General features: G+C 40.7%; 1 protein-coding gene across 1 annotated transcript in view; it reads right to left on the reverse strand.

Annotated features, from left to right (window-relative positions):
• LOC141937916 (ral guanine nucleotide dissociation stimulator-like 1) overlaps positions 1-25,615 on the reverse strand; it is a 54,435-nt gene extending 28,820 nt beyond the window's left edge. Inside the window, exons 1-6 of the mRNA XM_074856230.1 lie at positions 25,440-25,615; positions 24,397-24,414; positions 23,347-23,493; positions 22,049-22,103; positions 16,399-16,509; positions 3,950-4,155 (exon numbers count right to left, since the gene is read on the reverse strand). Coding sequence (XP_074712331.1) covers positions 3,950-4,155; positions 16,399-16,509; positions 22,049-22,103; positions 23,347-23,493; positions 24,397-24,414; positions 25,440-25,615 — 713 coding nt within the window. The remainder of the gene's footprint in view (positions 1-3,949; positions 4,156-16,398; positions 16,510-22,048; positions 22,104-23,346; positions 23,494-24,396; positions 24,415-25,439) is intronic.
• Between the last annotated feature and the right edge of the window lie 84 nt (positions 25,616-25,699).

A 25,699-nucleotide genomic window follows, 5' to 3' on the forward strand; every position in this document is an offset into this window, starting at 1 on the left:
ATCAGAGGAGAGGAGCAGGGCTGACGTCCTTAGAGTCATGTACGCTCCTGACTTGCTGCTGCTCTAAACAACCTCACTACCCAAATTTACCTGAGACACTGCTAGAAATATCATTTAGGCTATTGGTCTGAAGTAAAGCTGCAGTATCTGAAATGCCCTTATTCTCCCTTCCTACCCTCAAAGCCAACCACAGGAGGATGTCCCTCCCCAAAGCAGGTCTTCTCCCATGCCAACATGTCACCAAAACCCAATGGGACCGGAACTCATTCTCATCAAGACCACAAGAACACAGCAGTGCACAAGTCTGGCGCAAGATCATTCCCCTCAGTCAGCAGCAAACAATGCAGTGAATAACGAGCACATCATCTTTAGAAGAGGACACCTATTTTCCTGTTCATTCCTGCCTCAATGCTCAAATGAAATCCCTTATAAACTGGCTAGGTGCACATTTCAGAGCTGAGTTAGTCCTGTCTGCTCAATTTCTTTTCCAATCAAGGCTGGTTTTCTCTCCTCTGATACACTCCTGAGAAAATGTAAGACAGACTCATAAGTCAGACTTGCACTTTTGTGCTGCAATCCAATTGTAATATTACAGATGTTATTCCCAGATATGAAAATATTAAGAACTTAATTGCAGAGTTAGCTGAGCTAAATTGCACTAGCTGTACAATTTACAGAAACCTTTACTGCATGGAGCTGCATTTTCACAGGGTCCCAAAGAGTTTAGGTGTCTCATGACCAATGATTCTCAGAGAATGAGTAATTACTTTCTTCAGGCTGTTTTTTTTAATCCTGTCATTAATACCTACATTAAAGAAGACAATACAGAAGGAGAAACTAAAGCCCATAATGGACTTCATAAAGATGTTGAGTTCTTCCCCCTCTCAAATTCCTGATCTTTGAGAATCTGATTTTATAACTTCAATGTTTCACTAATTTTGTACATTTCTATTTCTAGGTTGCTATGATTCTTTTCACCAGGGGAAAATAGGGGAAGAAAACACATCCATTTATCTAGAGGACTCCACAAACTTCAGTGCAAAAGCAAGATTCCCAAAAGACTTTTTCATCATCCTTATTAACAGTGCAGCTGAACAGAGTTTGAACATTTTCATGGCTAGTGAGGAAACACTACAAAACAATCAAAACCGTAACAAGGCTAACTGACTGTAAAATGGACTGCTGTTTCAATGGATTACCCCTTTGGCCCCAACCCCAAGTTTAAAATGCTTCAGTCCTCAATTACAGAGAGATTTAATTATTTCAGTAGTCACTGAAGGGCTGAATTGACAATTCTGGAGAGCTATGTCCCGTGTTAAGTGGCACGAGCAGGGACACTGCAGCTGAACATGCCTTCCCTTGCCTCAGCTCGTCCAGACCTCCAGCAGTACCTGCAGCTCACCTTCTTGAGCACAACCACCTGGAGCTCCCACTGAACCCAGCCAGGTAAAGAGACCAAGATACACACACTTGCACATGAAATAATCTCCTGTCCCACACAAAGGTTATACACGCAAAGTCCTCTGCGCAGAAGCACACAGGAGGACAAAAGAGTCCCACAGCTACAAGACCCCTTTCCTCATCCTGCCCAGGGGCTTTGCACTGACCAAAGAGCCAGCCCAACACCAAGGACCCAAGGCAGCCTCCCAACACCAAGAACTTTTCTCCAAAAACATCACTTTGGTGATCACCCAGCTTAACAGATTTCATAGGAGCTTTTAAACTTATTTGTCAGATACACAGGATCTTTTATAACTATACAAATTAAATAAGCACAATATATGAATTGCTCTTTGCACGATGGCCTTCTGCCTCCTGACGACACAAAAAACAACCAGTAATGGACATGTAAAAATATGAACGTGTGACAACCCAGGTCAAATTCCAAAACTGTCACTGTGAGTTAAAGCCTGTCTCTCTTTGCCTTAGTACACTCCTCCTAAGTCTCTGCATCATAGCCTATTCATCTCACTGGTTTTCTTTATCATCTGTTGACAGTAGAGTGTCTTCAGGGTGGGGGCTGTTGCAACAATTCTACGCATGTTTGTACAGTGATTTATAAAATGGTCACAGTCTCAGGTGGGACATTTATTTGCATTAGTGAAGTACCTCAGTAAAAAAGAAGAAAGGAAACTACTGTCGAACTGGGTGGGGAATGCACATAAAGATGTTTTCTGGGCATTTAAACAGGATATATGAATGTACTTTAAGACAAAATAAGCTGCCTTAAGACAACTTGAGAGCCTTTCATTGAAAAATGAGGTGTGTATCTTCGGGTTTAGAGCCACCTTTGACTGATTCACATTATTTGAGCTACTCGCAAGTTCTCATTGATTATAGAAAGAAAATTTCCCCAGGTACATGTCAGTTAATACATAAGAACCCCAAAAGAGCAGTCTGACAACCCACCAACAAAGAGCAACAAAAACTGCACTGTTAGGGGAATGGTATTTAAAATAGCCATTTCAGGCAAAGCATCCTTGCAAAGGCTACTATTCATTTATTCCAACTTTTTCCTGTTAAAAATGTATCTTTTATAAAAGTAAGTAAAATAAACCATACATGAAATACTACTGGCTAAAAGTGGCAATGTATATGCGTGCAACTATTTGCTCCTCTGATAAATTTGTGGCTCTTTGGCAATTTACATGCTTAGGGAGCAAGACATTCTCATGACACACTGTCAGCTCCTCTTTAAAGTTACTAGAATCCACACAAACTTGGTGTCCTTTCGTATTTTATTTTTCAAAGATACGTATGTCCAAAACATAGAATCCAAAACTGAGGGTATAGAAAGAATTACCCATTCAAAAGAACGAATTCCTCAACACTTTTACCTTCTTGTATACATGCACTGTAAATTTTTATTGCTCCTCATGCTCTATGTCAGAATTAGTACAGACTGAGAGGTAAAGCTCACAGTAGTAAATCTAACTGTACGGTCTGCTCCCGAGGGTGGCTGCTCTTTCCTCATCTGACGTCTTACCTGGCTGTGAAGTTACTGCACTTGAGCAACCACAGCTATTACTACAATCACAGCAGGACTGGCAGTTAGGCATTTCAACATCATTATTAATTGAGCCACATAACAACATCCCTACAAAGCAAGCAGTATTATACTCCTTTCCAGATACAAAAGAAAAGCACAGATAGCTTATCCATGCCTTGTTCCTTATCTACCTGGTGGGAGAGCCAAAATTAAAAGCTAGGAGTTCTTATGCTACTCCTCTGTTCTAATTGCTATATGCCAGAATAACTGTTTCTGTACATCACTTGATTTTGAAAACGCAATAAATACAGTCCTCCCAAAATAAGATCATCTCTGACCCAGTCATGTCTCAATTAGAGTTTAGGGTGAGAAAACTAATGTTGTGGGTTCTAAGCATTTATACAGACATAGCAGATGTGATTTAACAGTCTTACCATAAGCTATTCTTGTAACATTATCCAGTTCTTGTGCTGTCTGCAAAAACTTATGACTGCATGCTCATGTGAAGTACTAGAAGGGGATAGTGAATTCTTTCTTATCTTTGTACAATCCCTGTCTCAAATCAGCAGCCCCCAAACAGGAGAGTTAGGTCCGAAAATATCAGGATCCCGAAAAACATAGTAATCTATTCTAGGTATGACTTTGCAGCCTGTGCATTCTTTTTTTTTGTGGGGGGTGGGTGGAGGGAAGCTATATTCATTTGCTTGTGTTTGGCTCCCTAGCAGTCAGACTGGCACACTTTTACTGCCTGATGACTATGCTTTAATGACAGCTGGGATGTGGGCAGCATGTATTTACATATTTTATGTTTATGCTGAAATTCTGAATTTTGCAGTACTCTTGACATCTGTCCATTGGGTTATTAAGTCCATGTCCACTAAAAGTAATGGAAGAAATTGCTGACCACATCCCCCTATCACGTAAATGATGGCTCAGTTTCCATTACATACTGGCTCTTACCTCTCAAGAAGTTCCAGTACTTCCTTAGCAGAAGTAAAGGCACGGTACGTTGATAGAAAGATACTGATATATGTGAAATCGTTGTCCCCAAAAGCTGTGACAAGGGTCTCCACAAGTTTTTCCACAGTGCCAGCTTTTATTGACCTTATCTTCTGTGTTTCATACTGGCTGACAGTATGTTCAGGAGGTAACTCGTCCCCTTCAGCCTACAAAGTTGAAACAAAAACAAATCACAAAAATCAGACAGAAGCCAGATCCCTGACGCAGCTTTCACAATGAAACACAGATTAAATTCCATCTTTTCACATGAATACTCCACCTTTACTTACTAAATGATTTTGTCAATTTTGGCTATCTGAACACCAAATGCTGTACCAAATAACGGAGGTTTTCAGTAAGTTTATCTTTCAGATACTTCTCTGACACGCTCCACAAAATATTTTATAGTCCGACTGCTATTAAGTTATCTTATGATCCCATCATATATTAGTATCTAAAAGAAAATCCATTATCCCACAAATAATAATATTACTGGAAGGAACAATAGTGATAACTCAGTGCCCCATTAACTTCTGAATAAACATGAAAACTGACCACAACTTCAGCATCAGCACTTGTGATTCCCTTTCCGAAAATACCAACTTTGGGTTGCCACACAGAACCCAAGGTCATGAACACATTTGGATGTGAAACGTTCCATGATACTTTTGCAAGGAGGATGTCAACGTCATCTTGCAAACTTGCCATTCTAACATTTCAATTTTCTCTTACGGTTTTCGTTTGGCACAATATTTGTCAACAGATTTAGGGTTTGGTGTTGGGGGTGTGTGTGTTTTTTAAACAGCATTTGGTTTTAATGCTTACAGACTGGTTTAAGTCTGAAATAACTAGAAACATTCCCTTAAATTCTGCCATTATTTAGAGAACGGTTCGGAAAATTATTTTTGGGACTACTTTAAATACTTACTTGTTAAGTATGTGTGATAAAAACTTTAAAATGGGATTATAAATAAAAACCATCAACAAGAGCAACCAAACAGAAGGTTTAACCCACACAAGTTCACCCCACGGCTGCAGAAACACGCAGGCTGACGCAGGGAACACAAGCTTGGGTGCACGCTGTAAGACAATTTCTGGAAGCACCGTGGGTTTACATCTGTTCAAACAGACTGGTAACTTGGGCTTGTGTCATGAACCCATTAATGCCTTTTATAAACAGAGAAGGCAATGCACAGTACTACTGCACCAAACCCCACCGTTACCCCAAAGCAGCCCCACAGGGAATGAGTGAAATTACACCAGAAGAACTTGCAAAATTTTGTTCCATGGATCTTACGGCTGTTTTAAAGGTGTATGATTTGTTATATACCTGACTTAAAGGTATATATAGAATTATATATGACATCACCATTACAGAAACACTATAAGAATACTGTTACTAGTGCTATATATCTCCTCCATTCAAATTTTCCCTAAGCAAAACTTGCTCAGGAGAAGAAAAAATACTAAATTTTCTTGCTGACTTTTCATCTTACAATTAAAATATACTTTTGAAAATAACTAGTTACACAATACAACCACTTTCAAACAGGGAAGAACGTCTGCACCACTGTATTTAACTATTAATTTTCTATCCAGCAGATTGTCCAACCCATGATGTATTGATTTATGGCCATATTCTACTCAGTGTGTGTAAAAACATCTCATTCGCTAATGTGAATGTGTACCAAACAAGGGCAGAATCTGCTTCCAAGTCTGATACATGCACAAATTTTTCTGCTAACTGCAACACTGCAACTTCCCCAAGATTATCATTTTGGGAGAATGTTAAAAAAAAACAAAAACAAAAACAACAAAAAAACCCACACCAAAAACCAAAGCAAAACAAAAAAACCCCACCAAACACTGAAAATCTAAAACTGAGTTTGTCAGCAAAACATTAAACTGCTAGAAAACATTTTAAGAGACTTTTAGGGATTGTCTGTGTTTGTATTATTTTAGCAATGCTGCCTGTAAGTTTAAAAGGAGAAAGGACTTGGCAGACCCGCTCAATAACAGACTTTCAGAATAAGACATTGTGGGCTGAGTGAGCATGCTAACAGGAAACTGCTCAGTCTCTTCACTGACATAACCAGGCTACCCAAAGGCAAAGAGTTTTCATGTTTGCTTTTGCTTTGTCTGATCAGAGGAATACTGTATCTACTGCTATTAAAAGATGTTCCTAAAGCTGTTCACAAGTTCTGACAGCAGCACGTGGTGATCACTGTTACGTGGTACCAATTACAGCCACCAGAACTTTTGCACTGTTTTGTGCATCAAAAAGACAAAAAGGGCTCTCCGGCTCCTTCTGTTCATCTCCTCCAACAATGTGTCCAGCTGTCTAACAAAGATGCTAGACCCTAACATCTGGGGGCTTCAGTAAGATTTTCTTGGTCCTCTACAAGGCTAAAAGTATAAGAAATATGGCATTTTATAGTCTGACTTATTTTATGGTTTTTCAACAGTCTTACTTTGATTTTTTCAGGCAATGGATTATGGCCTTGACAATCTGCAAATGTAACTGATGAGCACATAGCTTCCTACCAGGTAGACAGCATCTTTCAAAAGCAAATGTAGAAAGACTGAACTGAGGTGTATTCTTGCAAGTCCTTATTTTTTGAGGTTGTGCAGGTACTGATCTAGTGTAATTCTAACATCCTTACTAATCCTCTGCAATGCTGTACCTTCAGAGGGGCCCACTCTCTTTTAAGGTGATCGTCTTACTGCTATACAGCACAAAACATTACCCGCATATACACTTCTTGTTGAAACAATCCATGCAGACTAAAAACATTCAGGCTAAAAAGTTCCTTCAAACACAAACCGACTGCAAAACCGGCTGCAGATGCCCTGGTGATGAAGGAGCTGTAATTCGGTTCCAAGCTGGTTACAATTAAGGTCCTGACCTTGCCCCACGCAGGCTGGCTCCTGAACCCACACACAATCTCACTGACTCACCAAGGCATTGTGAAACTGCAAGATAGCCACGTGCACAACTGCAGGATGAGGAAAAGATACGAGTATCGGCAGAATATGCAACAGACCTCTTCTCTCTGCTACAGCCACCAATACAGCGCTTGAGTAAGCAGGACCTCAGTTACAAGCACCTCGTTACCAGCACAGCTTGTTACTGGCTGTGTCAAAGCAACACTCCTTTATGAATCTGCTGAGACACCATGTGCAACCTTCGATACCACAGTCTCCATTTCCTATCAGTCCTTCTCTGCAAGAACGGGCCAAGATACGCTGATCTCTTGCCATTTTGCCTACCAGTGACAGGAAAATAAAGCAAAACCTCCACATACCCCAAAGTTGCCAGGTATTTCACTCAGTTTGACAGCTAAAATACAGATCTAGATCCCACAGACTCATGGGCCAAAGGTACAAATGCTACCTGTTAACCTTCAGTGGGATTATCAATCAATTATAAACTCCACCATCTCCTAAATTAATGATACACCCTAGCAAGAGGGAGTAGACACTCAACGTAAAAAAATAATTCAAATTCTGAACAGTACAAAAATAGGCTGTTACATAAATAACGACATACAGAATTGTAGTCATTATTTCAGAAATAGCACTGGAAGCAATCGCTTTTACCCAAAAAACCACTGGTCTGCAGTTTTTTTCCAGCGCAAATATTATCTGTTGAGATTCTGAAAGCGAGAACTGTGGAATGAAATCAGTATAATTGTTTTTCATTAGGCAGGCTGGAAAAAAATACCAGAAGAAAACAACTGGGATGAACAATAAGTAAATGAGATATCAAATATTCTTCAGGCTTAGTCATTTAAAACATCACCACTTCACTAAAGACTTGCTTTATTTAGAAATTCTGCAAAATTATTTTCAAGAGCACCTAGCTAGTGTCTCAGACTCCATTTTAACTGATTCTGATGGATTTTTAAATGCTTTTGACTTTTCTTGAAACCTATAGCTTTTCCAGATAGGGAGTTTTCCACTCTACCTATTTTTATTAACTTACTGGACAGACACTTTATGCTGGAATAAAACTGCCTGAGGTGTCTGAAGTGCAGTAACTTATAAGTTAACTAAAAATAGGGCACTCTAATCAAGAGTGTTTCATTTCACTGTTTGCCTGAATCAGCTTTAACCTTCTGAACACAGGAGTAAGATGCTTTTGCCTTTATTTTGTGGATATTGCATTCTTACACACAGGCTCTCCAGCACAAGCCTTTAATATCTACACTCATCTTTGACTGGGGGCGGGGGGGGGGGGGGGGGGGGGAATAATCATCAAATCATGAAAAGATTAAGCTTCAAAAACTGCAGAAATACAAGCATCCGTAACACCAGCCTGAGAGAAGAAAAAGCTAAGGTATCCTTCATTAAACATGCAGTCATACATCACTTAAAGTAGCAAGACAGCTGAAACAGAGAAGTTTGAAGAACAACTGGATTCTTTGGCAAAAACACCAAACTTAATGTCTTCAAGATGCTACGTAAGCCTCCTACTCTCTTTGTAAATAACTGCAAACATCAATATCCTCCCAGATATAAAAATATACAGCTGCTAAAGTCATTGTCCAAGCTCATAAATAACTTACAGTCTACCTTGAAATAGAAAACCTTGTCCTTCATGTGTTTCTATGTAACCCTTTCCCAAGACTCATCTCCTGGTCTCATACACCTTAATGCTTATGCTACAGTTACTGCATAACTGCAATTTTAATGTTGCATCCCCTCCCATCTCCCTAATTCCTTATTTTATCGTTATATGACCCCTGATTATTCTGACACAAGGCTAGACATCACAGGAATATTTCCAGTACAACTGAATTTTGATGCCACTTCATACTGCTATTATATCAGCCCAGTGACATCACCACCACACAGAACTTGAAAATTCTCAATTATGCTCATATTTATAAGATGTCTGGATGTTAAAGATGACAACTACTCTATGTCTATCCTAAGAAATATCAGAGGAAAGCTATTATACAAATTTTGTTTGTGAAACACTCATCAGTAAAGTCATCTGCCATGCTTCTTTCATGAAAAATGCTAAACCAAAAGATGCTGTCATTTTCTAATAAGTGCCAGGTATAGCAAAGAGAAGGGATGATTGGTATTACCACTAACACAGTCAGAGAGATTTAACATGCAAGAGTCATACCATTTTATGAAAATTATAGGTCAACATGAACAAATTGTATTTTGACCATTCAGAAACAGTCAAAAGTTGTATTTTGACCATTCAGAACCATAAAGACCATTTTTCACCAGTACCTGGGAAAAGTCACACTACTTTTCCCTTTCCAGGAATGTAATTTAATTTAATTGTGGAGCTCATCATCACTTTCTGCTCAGGCATTAGAAACAAAGAACATTCTGTATGAGACAGCAGGCAACACTGTTGAACTCACAATGTATTTTAGAATGCCACAAGTAATAGTTCTGTTGCATAACAGTAGCATGAATGCACATTATATAACCCAAACTGGTTTGATTCATCCTGATTGTATTGTTGGCTCTCCTTTCACACTGCAAAGCTTGCTCAAACAGCACACAGAAATTAAAATTATACTGACTCAGGAAACCAGTGTAAACTGCTACCGCACTCAGTGTAAACAACAAGGCAAGAGTGAGAGATTTTAATAGCGTGAATAGCTGGAGAACGAAACGGTAGGTGCGGGGAGATTAAATACATTCTGACAGAGGAGAAAATAATTAGCAGAAGACTAATTCAGATTTTAAAATAAACTGAACTTGAAACATATTTTTGTGAAAGAAAAAATATCCAGGAAATGTTGTTACATGTTTCATAATAATTACTGTGAGCAATCTCTATTGCCAAGCTTCTTTAATCTTTTATTAAAAAAATAGGTTAGCAGTAAGTAACCATTTTTATGGCCACAGCATGAATACATACCTAACTGCATTATAAACTTCATTTCAATGGCTATGCTTTTTACTGCCCTGTGTTTTGAAACTAAGAGACCTCTCCAGGGTGGGGTCAGATTAGAAAAAACAGTAATAATAAGCTAATATTACCTAATATTAAGAGTTACCAGCTTGAACATCTATTTAAGAGCAGAAAGAGACCAAAAGAATTAGTGCAATCATTAGTTCAGGCCAAACTAATTTTTACTATATTATCTAGACATCACAGGGGACCCGATACGGAATCTCTTCGGATTCTTCTCTTGTACACATACACACACACATATAAAGAGTGTCTATGTATGACTACATGTGTGTCTGTATGTACTGTACCTGTGATGGCAACATCCTTGTGCCGATTCTATAGGTATCTTCTCTATGTCAAATTCTGCATTTTGTATGACAAACTGTATAAGCAGATGGCATAAACATACTGCATACCTACACAACTTACTGCATTCTTGTAACTACAGCACCTGGCCACTAACCCACCTCTTTTGACACAGCAGAAAGCAGCACGGGTTGCACGAGCTGGCACTGAACACGCTGCAGACATTTGTATTTCAGCTTAAGAATGCTATGTGGCAGCTGAACTTAAATCCTCAGACAATGGACACAAATCGAAACACACACAATTATGTGGAAGTATTGAGTCACAATGCAAAATAAGTATAGCTTAAAAGTAAGGGGGAAAGAAAGAGCAAAAAAATGTCAAGCGGTAAGATAAAACAGAAGTCGTTCATGTTTACTGTCTGGTTTTGGTTTGGGAGGTTTTGGGGGTTTGGTTTTGTGTGTGCATGTGTGCATGTTGTTTAATTACCTATCAGGAGTTAACAGCATAGCTCTGTTCTTCTCTGTCCTGTTCTAACTTTATAACCACCTGATGTTTTCTGAACAAAATGACTGTTTTCGCACAAAGAATGCAAGTCTCATGATTTAATAAGTGTGCAAGAGTTCATTCACATTCTGTATGCTACAGGGAGCCAGCAGACCGAAAGCACAGCCAGAATCAGTCTGAAGCACTCAATGGGAGGAATGCAAAAGCGTAAGATCTGACTTCCAAATGAAATACATTATTGTTACTTATGAAACATTTCCAACAGCAGCACAATGGCTGCCATGTCAAAACATTAAGGCACCATCGCTGCCCTAGAGGGTTTCTACTCTAAAAATACAAAATGCACCGCAGGTAGAGCCAGAGATTACTACAAACCAAGCAAACAGACAAAAGGATGCGTAGGCATATCTTCATCATCGTTTACTTGTTGTATTTGCATGTAATATTTAAACTAGCTTCCAAATGCACCTCAGGAGCATTTAGTTAACTAACCTCTTTTGCACTGAAGACAACACTTAATCCTGAAGGGTGTACTGACTTGTCATTTGCATCCCAACACCAACAAAGCCTTGAAACGTTACCAACCTCATCTAATAAGTTCTATCTGCATGAATTCTATAAACAACTGAAGGACATTCTGCACTTGACTCAACTCAGAACAGAAACTCAATATGATTCAACGCATGCAAGATTTTATGCGGGGCATAAACCGTATATAGGAGGAAATAAAATCCTAGATAGCTCTGTAATATGCAATGGTCTATCTCTGCTTTAGGATATATAGACACTCAGAAGTTTATTGATTTTTAAGAGTCAGAAGGAGCCACTGAGATCAGGAAGTCTAAGCTACCACATGAGATATATCACAAGTCTTCAGTCTGAAGCCCAATAGCTGTGATAATTTGAACACATCTCAAAGCATTCATTCATTCCATATTGTTCAATAATTCTGAGACCTTTCAACAGAAAATGACACTTTATAATAAAAACATGTTGTTTTACTTGCACAAAGAGTCCATGGACTCCCTAGAAAGGAAGAAACAGCTATTGACTGGGAGAAAGGTTGAGCCTTCATAAGGAGAAAGGCAACTGTTCAAAGCAGCTGAGGGGGTAGGAGAGGAAAAGAAAACAACCCTTCAAACTGCTTTCACAACACAAAGGTGGGAAGAACTTAAGAGGAAAATAGAGGAAAGAAAAGAATATAATAACAGGATCACTCTGCAAAAGCATTTAAAATGCCTACACCTTAGTAGTGCCATTGTGGCCCAGTGGCAGCATCACTGGCTGTAGCCCACAGGCCGTGTGCTGGAGACCCACGCAGCACTCGAAGCCACTGCAACCCACTCTGATACAGCAACCCACTCCTCCATGTGCTGCGTGGCACACTCCCGGGGTCCTGCTGGAAGGTTTTAAGAAGGAGGTAAACTCCAGTGTCTCACCCAACACCCTTTCTCTTCACAGAAGGGATTAGAAGTGCCAGGCCCCTGCATCTGTAAGCAGCAGAGTATATTGCTCTCCAAAATGTCAACAGTAAAGACTGGACAACAGAATCATAGGGCATATCAGGAGGATCGTGCTCTGCTACGGAACTTTTCTTGCATGTCCAGCAGGGTAGGATAATTTTCGCTCTCATAGCTTTGAATGTTATACATTCATATTAAAGCACAAGAGTTTGCCTCTACACTCCTCAGATCACTAGATCTGAAAACAAATTGTGATGATATTACAGGTGAGAAAATTAAACCCTCAGAAGTTAAGTTGGTCAGTTCAAGCCCCAGGGCGAGTCATTAACAAATGAATACTGGGCACAGCACTCCTGACTTGCAGTACCTCTCTAAATCCAGTATCACGATTATGCTCAAATTGCTATGACAGGGCCATTATACATAATAATTCACATGCTCAATACCATACGCAGCAAACAGTTTATTCTCAGTGAAGACTTCACGTTATTTCTGAGCCATGGGAGACAAGTGGAGCAGCAGCAGCAGCAGGACCACCAGCACAAATTTCAGTGGTTTTTGCAGTATGCAATAACTTCTGCACTGATGCAGGGCTGAGCTACAGAGATGACTGCAAAAAATTTGGACATGAATTGGTATTTGGACACAAATTGGTGGCAAAGAGGAACAAGTACAATCTCCACCAGACTGTAACCCAGTAACCTGACAGAACAGAAGGTTATTGAGTGCTACCATGCAAAATGGCAGAAAGCTTCACACCTAACGTGGAGGCTGCCAAAGTTTAATTTTGATTGCCAAAGCTGTTAAAGCACTCTGATGGGCAACAGATGGCTTATGCAACTAAATGTAGAGAAATGTAAGAGGCCAGCAAAAAAGTCTGTTGAAAGTACTACCCTCAAAGGTCACACTGTGGCACACAGATCAGGGAAAAGAGCTGAAGGGTTAGAGTAGGCAGAACATTCAATCTTTCAGCACAACGCTTGGAAGCAGCAACAAAAAGCAAACAATTCTGCAAAGTATAAATAAAGGGTACTGAAGCAAGTCAAAGGACATTATTCTTCCACTGCATAAAAGGTCTGATGAGACCACATGTAGAGTACCATACTCTGTTCTAGCTGCCTTATTTTTAAAGCCAATGCCTTGGGTGTAAATCATCAGCTGAGACAACACATGTGTACGGACAAGCCTTGATATTTAGGCTGTAAGTTCTTTTTAGTCAGGATACTGCTTTTGTGCAGCATCTGTCACAACACTGAGCTACCACTAGAGCTTTTAATATTTCATAATACTGTAGTGCCTAAAGTCTTAAGCTTCGCTAAATATTTTGTGACTAAGTATTTAGTGACAAAACCAGTAGCTATTATTGGCATCCTTTGATGTCTAAGATTAAATTTAAAGCTAAGAAATTTGGTGTTTACACAAAAGCTTCACACTTTTGAAAGTTATAGGACTGCTGATGACTGCATATGTCACAGCCTGTTTGTCTTTTTCTTTTATTAACTGTAGCAGTTTGAAACACAAGGAAGACACTTCTGTATGTAAATAAGCAAGTGTTTACAGTGCTTAAGCTGTAATCTTATGATTGGCTTTTCAACAGACCATTCTCTCCTAACAGGGCCAACCATTCAAGAACCCTGGATGGGTTCCTAGGATAGAGAATTTTAAGAAATGTTTATTAGACTTCGAGACATAAAAGATAGAGGTTCATTCACTTACGGGTACCTGTACACAAACATATTTGAGCAAGATTTCAAGCTTCTCAGTAATTAAAGGAATTGGTAATAAATCCCAACACACTCAGAATAAGTAAGACGTGTTATATTCCTTTCAACACAGGTTCTGTAAGTTTTCAGTTAGATCTGCATTTCTCTCAGACACATCAAGTAATTTACCATCTAACGCTTTTCAACTGAAAAGCCTCCAAATCACTTTACGAACGCAGCATCACTAAGAACTAAGCACTCTGGAACCGCTGGATCAAGCTCCTGCTCTGACACCACACAGTATTTAAAAGCCACATGCAACATCAAGGTTTTAAAAGACCTGGGCTTCCCAAGTCACAAGGAACTTGACCTGAACCAAGAAAGGACGTAAAGCTCAGTGCCTCTGTGAAGGTCAAGCTGTTAAGTAGACCTCTACAGAACACTAACTGACATTGAGAAAGAAACTTTTTAAAAAGTAAATCCAGGCACGCATATAATCAGGAACAGAGGTACTACATTTGTTACAAGAAAGGCTCAATACTTGCTGATGTACAAATTGGTTGTTCCCATACTCTTCAGCTGAATTTGCATCTTCAACCTAAGCGTGACTTAGAGCACCATCAAAAAAATAAGGCCAACATAGATAAACCCAATACGTTACGAATTCAGTGCTGTGGATTTCAAAGCATAGAAAAAAAAAATATCACAAAACCCCATAAACTCCAGATTAAAAAACAAAAAAGTCACCTGATGATAATTATAAAAGAGACAATTAGGCTTTTCAAGGCAAAACTGCTGGGGGCAGGAATGGCTATTCATAAATAATGCTCTGGGTTAGAGGCTATTTATTGACTTTAGGACCACAGTAAAGCCATTAATAAAACAAGATCACAAAAAAAGCTTGAACCACTTTATGTTCTGAAGAGCTTAAGGGAAACAAACAGCCCATATGTTTAAAAATATGTTTAAGTAATATGCATGAGATTTTTTGCTCATGAAAGACACCAGCCTGGAAGCTGAAGTCACCAATTTATGGCCAGAACAGGTGCAGACTTCTGACACGCTGCATCCTTCCCCACAAACAGGGTTCACTTCTGACCTGAAAAAACTAATGCTAACCACAGAAAGCTAAAAGTCACATTCGTGACCTTGTAAGTCCCTTGCCCTCCTATTAAGATTGGCACCATCAGCTGTGGTGATGATCTCAGGAACATAGATGCACTCTTCCTTTGAGAATATCACCAAGACCTGGCAAATTCCTTCTACAGACTCGGAACAACATAGCCGACACAGGAAAAAAATTCTACTTTTCTAAAGAATGTTTATGGGACACAGACATCTTCAAAATCATCTCTACCTCTTACACAAAACCACCAGCTGGGAAATTCACAGGAGCTCAAAAATACTTTCGAATATTTTTCCTGGGAAAAACAGGAGGCAGAGATGGGAAATCTACCACTCGAAGGAAGCACATCTGAAATTATCTGTTCTGACTGGAACTCTGTGTACTTCTTGGAAACATGGGAAGGGGAGATTCTAAGCACTATCTGCATGCAGGACAGAATTTGCTTATCTTTCTTGACTGTGGTTTCAGCGCTGCTGCACTGCTTTATGTCATGGAACTTCACAAGAACATGATTTGATATAAATCTCAGGGCAGTTTTAAAAGCCTTTAAAATACCAATCTGGATACTACATCAAACCAAGTTCTTACATCATTGCCTTTGATCCTGAAGAAAACATATAAACATAACAAAATAATATGAAAGTTATAGCCACCTCCTGAAGATCTGGCTCAAACTGCCACAGCTGCACTGATTCCAATGAAGTGAGGACATTTTATATCAGCTGGGGACTTGGCCTGACAAAGGTGAAGCACTCAGCAGCATGCCAAATTGAGTGCATGTGCATTTAAGCTCATTTTACTTACCACTAAAGCCTTCGTGCTTTGAAATATACGTCTGAAAAACAGTAGAGAGCTGTAATTCTTGCAGAAATGCAGACAATTGATTTCTCATCTGGCTGAGAAAGCACTACAAAAATAAGACCCAAACCTATATTCACTTAACTTTTCAGGAAGTTTCTGCTAACTTTTGACAGATCTTCATTAGTCAAAATACTATCACTACCTATTTGGGAGACCTGAGATAGGTTCCTAACAGCAGAAACAAGCCACAGCCCAGTCTGAAACAACTGTTAAATGTTCAACTGCTCAGGCCATAAGCTAAGATCCTTATTCCTGCACTAAGTATCATCTGACCCCTCACCACAACTGGTCAAATCTTTTTTACATGTCAAGAAAAGAGGAAGAGTCAACACAAGGAGAGAGTTATTTCAGATGGCCCAGGCAGACAACTTCAGTGTTTGGGTTTTTTTGAAGAGTGAGAGCAGTCAGTGCTAAAAGTTAGTATCATAACGATTCGTGTGGAATTCAGCTCCCTGGAGCAGGCTCCAAAGTCCATGAGCAGCCTTCCAAAATGCCACCGCGCCAGCTTTACTTACGCCTAGCTGTCTCTCTCCTTTGTTGGCAGCCTGTTGAATCTGTACTCTTTTCAGGGTCACATGGTAAACAGCTCCCTCTTCTACCTCTTCACCTCCGTCCTGAATTGTGCTCTGCCAGGAAAAGGGGAAAGGAAAACAAAAAAGAGAGAGAAAAGAACATTTTCACTCCTCTGTAACCACAATCTATACCAGGTGCTGTGCTGCTTCACACAGAGCTGAGGGCAGAAGATGGGCTGCACAAAGTAAATACAACAATCCAAGCGATACAAGACACTTCTAGATTGAGGGAACACTGGAGATATTCTTGGCAAACTGTCCTTTCCTGTGGTATCAAGATACCCTGACTTTCCATTTAACTATTTTTTCTAGACTAGCACATATTTTAAATAGTTGTATAAAGTCTTTTCTAAGGAAATAGTTTGGTTTTGATTAGCAGTGCTCTCTTCCCTCTCCCTCCCCCTCCTCCCTTTCCTAAAGCAATTAATCTCTTTGGCCTTTCATTTATGGAAGGAATTGCACTTTTTAAAAAACTGTAGAATTACTTAGGCAGGCAGCCTTTAAATGCCATGCGGCCCCTCGGCTCCGAGGCACGGGAGGTGGGAGGGCGGGCGGCCGCGCCAGGCCCCGCCTCGACCTCGGCCTCGGCCCCGCTGAGGGGCTTCCTGTTTACCGCCGGCCGAGAAGGGACGGTGGGTTCAGCCACCCCTGCCCGGCCCCCCCGCTGGGGTTGTCGTGGTTCTGCTCTGCCCTCACCCACCGGGCAGTTCAGGGGGCTCAGACAGGAGCAGAGCAAGGGCCTTCCTCCTCCTCCTCCTCCTCCTGCCCACCCCAGGCAGGCCGTGCCAGGGCAGGCAGCCCCCACCATGCTGGCTGGGGGGCAGCCGGGGCCCCCCGCGGCTCTCTGCACCCCTGGGACCGTCAGCAGAAAACCTCCTCCCCCTGCCAGGGAGATGCAAGAGTGGGGACAGGGGATGTGCAGACGTGCGGCAGCAGATAAGAAACCCGAGAAAACCAGGGGAGCCATGAGGAGCGGAGACGGGGGCTGTGCAGGTCGAGATGTGGAGGGGCACGGGGCGGAGCTCCTGCTCTGGGGAGATAAGGTTTAGGGTGATGGGAAACGGGAGGCATGGGGAAAGTATTCCTACCCGTTGGACCTGTACAGCTGGCACTGGGAAACAAACCTTGACTTCTCACCTGTCTCACCTCAAGAGAATGACTCTTCCTATTGAAGAAGAAAAGTTTCTCATACTGATTCTGTAACCCATAGATTATCACATTTCCCACCTACCTCTTTACATAGACTAAACCCACAATGTCCTTAATTTTCATCTGTGGGAGCCCCTTGCTCACACACAAGCCTGTCTGAACCGTGACCATCCTCTTATACAAGCACTAGCTGCAGACATCAGCATGCTAACACGAGGATCTCAAACCACCTTAAAAACACTGACTTAAGTTGCCTGTTGAGCTGTCTCTAGTTACCTGGTGTTTTGGACTTACAAAGGAAAGCAGAGAGGAGTTGAATGCACAAATTACTGTGCAAGTCAATGAAAGCAGTAAGACTTGAACCAGAAAGTTCAGACCTCCTGAACCTCTGCACTGACAGCCAGTATATTAACGTATTTATACACAAGTGTTACTACCAATTATCTCAGGAGCAGTGCTGGTTCAGAGAGACTGTTATCACTTGCAGCTGTTAACATGAGGAAGCATATGAAAGCAAGGAACATTATTTTAAGCTATGAAACCAAGATTGCATTGTGTTGTCACGGTTGAACTGATCTGATTATTTGCCAGGCTGTGCATTTACTTTATTTGTGTAACACTGAAGTGATCCAGAATATGCTGAGGCAGATACAAGCTTTATTCAGCTGACCAAAACGTATTGTAGAATACATATCAAAGTCTAGATTTTCCAAAGTCCCTTGGCTTCTCTCGTAAACCCCCACAGAGCATTTTGAATGCTTTAGATTTTGCAAACCAGTTTTCCACATCGTAATTTTTAGGTGCAAAAAACGGAATCTGCATTGAATTCATGTAGCTGGCCCAGCAGGTGTGCAAGCAGTTTCAGAACAAATTGCTATTGAGAGGACAAACACACGAAAGTGGATATCCAGCTACAAGGAATGTAACACCAAAGCCAAATAATTCTTTTGTACTGAAATAAAAGCTTTATCGTGGTATGACGTTCTGCTGCCGCAGTAAGTGCACTTGTGCCGCTACCATTACTTTGGATGGCAGTCACCAAAAAATGACAATTATTTCTAACTATTTCTTCAAAAAGAAGAAAATGGCAGTGAATTAGTACAGTGGGGAGGAGCACATTTAGCTTCTGCTGAATCACACATTTCAGACTGGATCCTTAGGGAACGCCTTATGGAGAGACAGGCTCAGGACTTTTCATTCCAGGCAGGGCACAAGCCCTCTCGTGGATGATGTTTCTGAAGCCTCTTGGTCACTGACAAGTGACAGAGAGATGCTCCGTCAGGAAGGAGTGCCAGATGAACTCATCCAGTTTAGCAAGCAACGAAAAGCTACCCTTTTTATTAATTACATTTGCCATTAGTCCTGCTGAGAGTTAGGCTATTTTCCAGATAATTTTTAGTGAGATGTGGTGCCTAGACTTTGTAACATTACACACAAATACACCTTTCTAAAAGAAAAAAAAATCAAAATCACAGTGAAAGGTTACAGGAGGGACAGTAATCAGGAGTACGATTCTGTAGTATATTAAACTGCATCGTACTTCTGTAACAGTATTTTGAATTTACACGTTGTCTTTCACCCTAACAGACTGCAAGGACTGCACAAACAAGATACTGTATAAACTGCACCCCGGGCGTGTGGTCACACCTGGGGTGCTGAACAAGAACCTGCAACACGCACAGTGGCACACAGGGCGGTAAGGGGAGGCAGAAACTTTGGCCAAGGTGATGAGGTCTATATGGCAGCAGATACACGTATTTTACAAGAACAAAGAGCTACCTACGCTCTTCCAGATCTGAAGTGGAGCTTTCAACAGTCTAAATCACACACATGCTAATCTTTACCCCTAGATCTCAGCTCTGCCAACATGCACCTGAGATGGCAAATTGTTGTTATATGGGTTTTGCCACCATCATCCCCCCTCTGCTGTCATGGGTGCTAAATGCACTTGTGAAGGCAGATTTACTTAAGAGGCAGCTATTTCCCAGCTCAAGAGATTTCTGAGGGAGCCTTGAAGATGATACATTTACAATGGGATATTTGGTTCCGTACTGTCGTCGGTCAGCTGGTCCGGGAGGGAAGTATCAGGATTAGCCTGAAGGAAAAAACTCATTGTCTGTGCTGAGAGTTATTGCTCTTTAAGGATGAGGCAAAAAAACCCCAACCCAATATTAAATAGTCTGTGTTTTGTAGAAACCTTCAGTATTCACTTGATTGAAATCCTACTCTGGTTATTTTGTTTACTTATCCCTTAAATTAGTTTACATGATTAAGCTTCTAGAAACTGTTTCCATTAACTAGTTTAGCTGCAAGAGGAAAACTGCAAGATGGCCAGGACAATACACAGTGCAACCTAGCCTGACAAATTAATTTCATCTTTCTTTAGCCCCTAACTAGTATGCTAGTTCAGAAAAGCACGTAAGCAGTAGCTTTACTTTAGCATGAGCTTAAAACATTCACATCAAAGAAACTAAATTATTAAGATTCTTTGATGAACTGGAGCCTAGACCCTGAAATCAAAATGAGTTGCAGGTTCAAACCTCCATGGGACTGAGTCTTCTCCCCACAAGAATTACATCAAACATTGCATTGCCAAGAGCCCAGCAATCACGTTTGCAACACATTTTCAGTGAAAAACTGTTTATCCAAATCCTGTGCCAATTCTAATATTTGCAGTTTTCTAGTTCCTTGGAAGTCTGGATTCTATTGATAACTGTCTCACTTGGGAAAGGGAGAGCTGTAGGTTGGGGTGGTTTGTTCATTAAAGCAGCTGACAGGGGATGGGATAGTGTTTTCCAACATAGTGTGCCTTTCTTATGCCACAAGTATTTGCTTGCTTTCCAGCTAAACAAAGAGGTCAATTCAAATATACTACCTCTTTCAACAGACCTTGTCCATATTGATATCATCAGATCTCATAGCTACAACAATGTTGTTACATGGAATACAAGAAATTTCTCTCAGACTGGTAGAATCTTTCAAAGTGAATGAAACATACTGTCCTGACTCCAAATTTAACACATTCTGACTCCAACTCCTGTCATTAACTTTTACCAAAACATGCAGGTCTGTGTATGTATACATCACATATATGTGTTTATTTGATCTTTCAGAGAGAAAGGATTATGCTCAGTCCAGGCTCCTAAAAATCTGACTTATAGCCAAATACTGATTATTTAATACTGAAAAGGAGGAAGAGCATATGTAACATTTAACTTCCATTTAGTTGCATTCTAAGACCATTATGTAGTGTTCAACCCCTTATTTGAGACCAAGAGACAGGATCAGAATGCACAGGAAAACATGAAGACAAAGCAGGCTCTGATTAATCTGAAAGATGTTCTGTAAAGATTTCAAGGACCCAAAACAGCGTGAAAAAGAATTAGAACAGTCTGCAACTCGGTTTAGTAGAACTGCTGCTTTGCTCTTTTAACAGACTTTAATCATGACATCGATCTACACCAATGAACCACACTCCTGGTTAACGCTGTGTTAAATATTTGGTTCTTTCCAAATCGTGTTCACATGCAATAGCTACATTCCTGCCATAATCAAGCTCTGTGCCTGCCCTTTCTACTGAATCAGAATTGTTCCTCTAATACATCTGAGCATGTATTCCCTCCACCTTGCAACAAGAAAGAAATACAAATCCACTTGTGAATGCAACCTTACACTTCTCACAGTGAAATGTTATCTAAGAAAATACTTTGAGGTCTGGAAAGTTCTCAAACAGCAGATCATTGACCACTTAAGCCCAACGAGAACTTGCTGACTGTCCACGGAGAAATAAGTTAGTCACAGAGTGATGGTTTTTCCTTGTTTTCAGCTGTTGCTACAGCTGGCATGCAGACACTTTCATGAGAAGACAAAGCAAAAGACCTACAAACTAGCTGGAAATGAAGAACAGCCAGTCTTACTGCCTCTGCTAGGGGCCTAGCAGAAGGAGAAGAGGAAACAGAAGCCAGAGATACCCAAATAAGGCAAATATTTGGGACAGCAAAGGAAAAGGACAAAGTAACCAGGTGATGTAAGAATCGTCCCAGACAGCTTCGCTACCAGAGAAAGGCATCGAGCAGCCTAAAAGGAAAGAAGCCAGGTACCAGAGAGCTGCATGCAAATGAGCCTTACTGGGAAAGGATGCTCAGTGGGAGATAAGAGAAACACACAACTGCCTCCTTATTTTTTTTCCAAAAAAGGGAGAACACTCCTTGCATTACAAAAACCATAAGTTAGGCCATGGTTTCAAGACGTTCCTTTCAATGGCAGTGCCAGCTCAAGCAGTTTCCACTGTCTGGTGCTTGATTGTGCCAGGGGCTAGAACTGTTTGCATGTTGGAAATGCCAGACATTTCGTAGTAACCCTGCCTTTGCCTTAAACGGTTTTACAATATTACATATTTTTCTTTTTTTTCTGTTTTGGCGTTTCTGTAGGGCACTACCTATACATGTGCAACTGTTAACTGGAAGAGAGGATTCCACGAGACAGTCTGTCTGTTCATCCTGTAGAAAATATGAGAATCTATCATATAGAATAAAGCCTGTCCAAAGAGACACCCCTGCAATGGATGAGTCATTAGAAGTGCATGCTTACAAAAGGAAATAAATGCTGTCTCATTAATTATTATTTGTCTGGTTTCTTTATAACCACATTTAGTTCTTGCTTTCTGTTTATGGCATATGCCATCAATTTGATAACTAACAGGTGCTGCAGACTACAGTTCTTGAGATTGAAACTATTAAAAAAAAATCACACACAGATAAGCCACAAAAGCTGCAGAATGCGGACTATAGAAAGGCAAACACGTATCAGTTTTATATTGTGTTTTACTGACTGTGGACTCTGGCCTGTAGCTTGGCTGCAGAGAGCTCTTTGCCACAGTTACTGTATGAAAATCACCTGGTAGTACTCCTTTACACTGTGCACACCTGAGTTCCTGCTTTCCACTCAGTTACACAGTTAGTTTGTCAGAGAGTGCTTTAGACCTGCTTAACATTCAGCGTGCTGCAATCTCACCTACACTGAAGGTCCTTTACAGCACAAAGCGCCTCACAGGCACACACCTCATGCAGTCATTTCCATCAGCACAGGGGCAACACTTTTACATGCTGCGTGCTGATGTAGAGGGTAACCGAGGGGAGCCAGGTCCTCCATGTTCCTCATTTGGAAATAAATTAACTTGGATATTTATATTCTTTAAATGAATGAGTGCCCTGTCACTGCATGTCAGCCAGTAAGAAAAATTGTTGGGATCAAAAATTAAATTTTAATTTCAAACCACTAACTAACCAAAGCACAAGAAAGGTTACATTACACACTGCATGTCTGATCTTCCACTGTCTGCAACCTTTGCAATCCTTATTCCTGTGCAAAAAGGGAAAAGCCATGCTCCCCGCTCACTCTGAACAGCGTTGAAAGATGTGACAATGCCGTAGCAGCTCAGTAAAGAACCAGATACACAAGTTCATCATAATCTGTCTTCGCTGACACCAGAACTAAATAGATGCCTTCAAGTAAGTGGAAGCATTAACCAGCTTCACTGTAAAATGCCAGAGGAAATGCAACAGAGCTCCCATACATAAAACTAAATTAATGATTCATAAGGCTGCATAATTAACAATGCTAATTCAAAAAATTATGTAGTTAAGGAAGCACATCCAGCCTTCCCTTGACCTCTCATTTCACATGTGATTGCAATTAGATAGGCATGCACTGTTTCCCAAACTGTGCAGTCCACAGGGATACGGCATGCTTTTGTATAATCTCAGATCTAGGTGGCATATCTCCTTCAGGAACAGCAAGTCCTTAGCCTTCCATTTGTTAAGACTCCAAAGCAATGCTGCTTGCAAAACCATGGTCACATCACTGGTAAACTGCACCAGCTGCAACATCCTATGGAGAAACAACAGCGTGTTTTACTCCCTGTCCCCTGAGCCTTTTCACTCAAGAGGAGTGTAGTAGTGCCAGCGTACCTCAGAGTCTGGTCTTATACCTGCCCCCTGCTCAGCCTGCAGAAACCTCTCTTGCTTCTCTGGAAACGACCTGGAGGAGCAGAGACAGCAGGTCCTAGGAACTGGAGTCTCAGTCGCACATATCGCAAAACACCCAGAAACTTTTCTTAGGCCATAAGCGCTTTACCAGGTCTTCTGTTCTTCTTCCAGCCACACGTGTCCCTGCCGCTTCAAAGCAGTATCTTTCTCTAGTTTTGTGCTCTATAGCTACTCAGGTGTTCGCAGCAAATCCTCTTGACTGCCCCCTTCACAAGCTTTGAAGGAAGAAACAAAACCCTGAAGTGCATGCTGAGTACATGGTTTTCTAAGGCTTGTAACTCAGTCAAATCAAAGCCACAACTAAGACACTTCATAGTTATGGCTATTTCAATGCCAAATTCTAGCACACAGAGCTCAGCCAGTCACACTGCAGAGCTGTTCAAAAGAAGGCAGCAAAAAGTCTTTATGGAGGGAAAAATAGTTTTCCACTCTCCTCATACTCACACATAGATGAAATGTTTTCACTCAAACTTTCCAAAAAATTCACCTTTGAGCAGAGTCCAAGGGCCTCATTTCAACAATTTAAAAACCTTCTGCAAAGAATAAATACTTTAATCGTATAAGAAAGCATTGCTCAATAACAAATTTGACTGTGGGTAGTTCTTCTGACGTCAATTCCATTTCTCCCAATTTACATTGTCATGAGACCACAATCAACCCCAGTGCCTACGCAGAACTATTAAAAATTATTACTCCCTTCTCCAACAAAAAGTTATGGAAGACTGAAAAGCGAAGGCTAACATACCCAGCAAGCGTTATATACCTGTAAGAACAGCACCATAAAAGAGCAGACCAAAATGCCTAAACCTCTAAGCTTCATACCAAAATCTTCATGTCACAAGATACATGAAAAGCGGTGGAGAGGGAGATCTCCGGAAGCATTTAAGGTTGAAGCGGACGGTGGCTCCTCATCAGTCCTCCCCGGCCAAGGTTTAACAGAGCTGGTCTTTGGCACACAGCAGAGTTCCAGGACAACCTGGTGACTTCAGCCAGATAGAGATTTGGATTCTGCGGCAGACTCTGCAGCAGCACAGCCCACATCTTGCTCAGCTGATAGTTTAGGCATGGAGTTATACCTGAACTGCCTATGGGTTGCATGAGTTTACCACCCTTTCATGATAATTCAATAATATCTCAAAAAAAAAACCACAAAGAAAACCTAAATGCAATGTCACATGGTAATGTCTCTCAGTAATTTCTTTGTAAATAAGATGGTACAAACTAGGTATAACAGGTCAAGGGTTCAGGCCCGAAGAGGAATTGACTGAAGCGTTCAGACACGGCACAGTGCTTGAAACAAGGCTATCCTGGGGGATAGCGGGGTATTAACAAAGCGAAAGTTGCCTGTGTTGTTGAGATCGTTCTGTTTGTAAACAATGGGACCATGCTTCTTTATCTTATTACTGCTTCACAGAGGAATAAGCAAGTGTTGATGTAAAGGAGAAGACAGGGAGATGGAGATCACCAATTTCTTCCTTTTTCAAGGAAAGGACTGATTTTCCCATCTTTTACACACACATACACACCCACTTCCATTTAGTATCATCACTGTTGTAACCACAGAGTTTTCTGCCACAGCTCCTAGACAGCATCACAAAATAAGTCCAACAAACACAAGAAAAAAAATTCCTATGGACACTGTGATACAAAGAGGTCATTTTGTTTGCATCAGCTGAATTAAGGAAAAGAAAACCCCTTTCCTGATTTGTGAATCAAATGCCTCTCATATACAAGTGTCACTCAAAAGATTGCCTTCTCTGTATTTCAGATCTTCTTTTTTGCACAAACAGATATTGGGTTGATTTAGCAAAATTCTCATTTTCCCTAATTGCTCTCTCATCTCCATGAACAGCCTGACCGTCCATAAGAAGCTTCTTAACTTTCAACACATTTACAAATTTGTTATTTATATTGTTGGCTAGTTGGTACTCAATCCTCCCCCTCATTCCCAAATTACTTGCCATAGGTCATGTTCTTTTCTAGCAAGCTTCAGTCTCCAGAACAAGAAATGTAACTATTTGATTAAATGAGCTCTCAGAACTTCCCAT

This window comes from Strix uralensis, chromosome Z (genome assembly GCF_047716275.1).
Source record: "Strix uralensis isolate ZFMK-TIS-50842 chromosome Z, bStrUra1, whole genome shotgun sequence".
NCBI lineage: Eukaryota > Metazoa > Chordata > Aves > Strigiformes > Strigidae > Strix > Strix uralensis.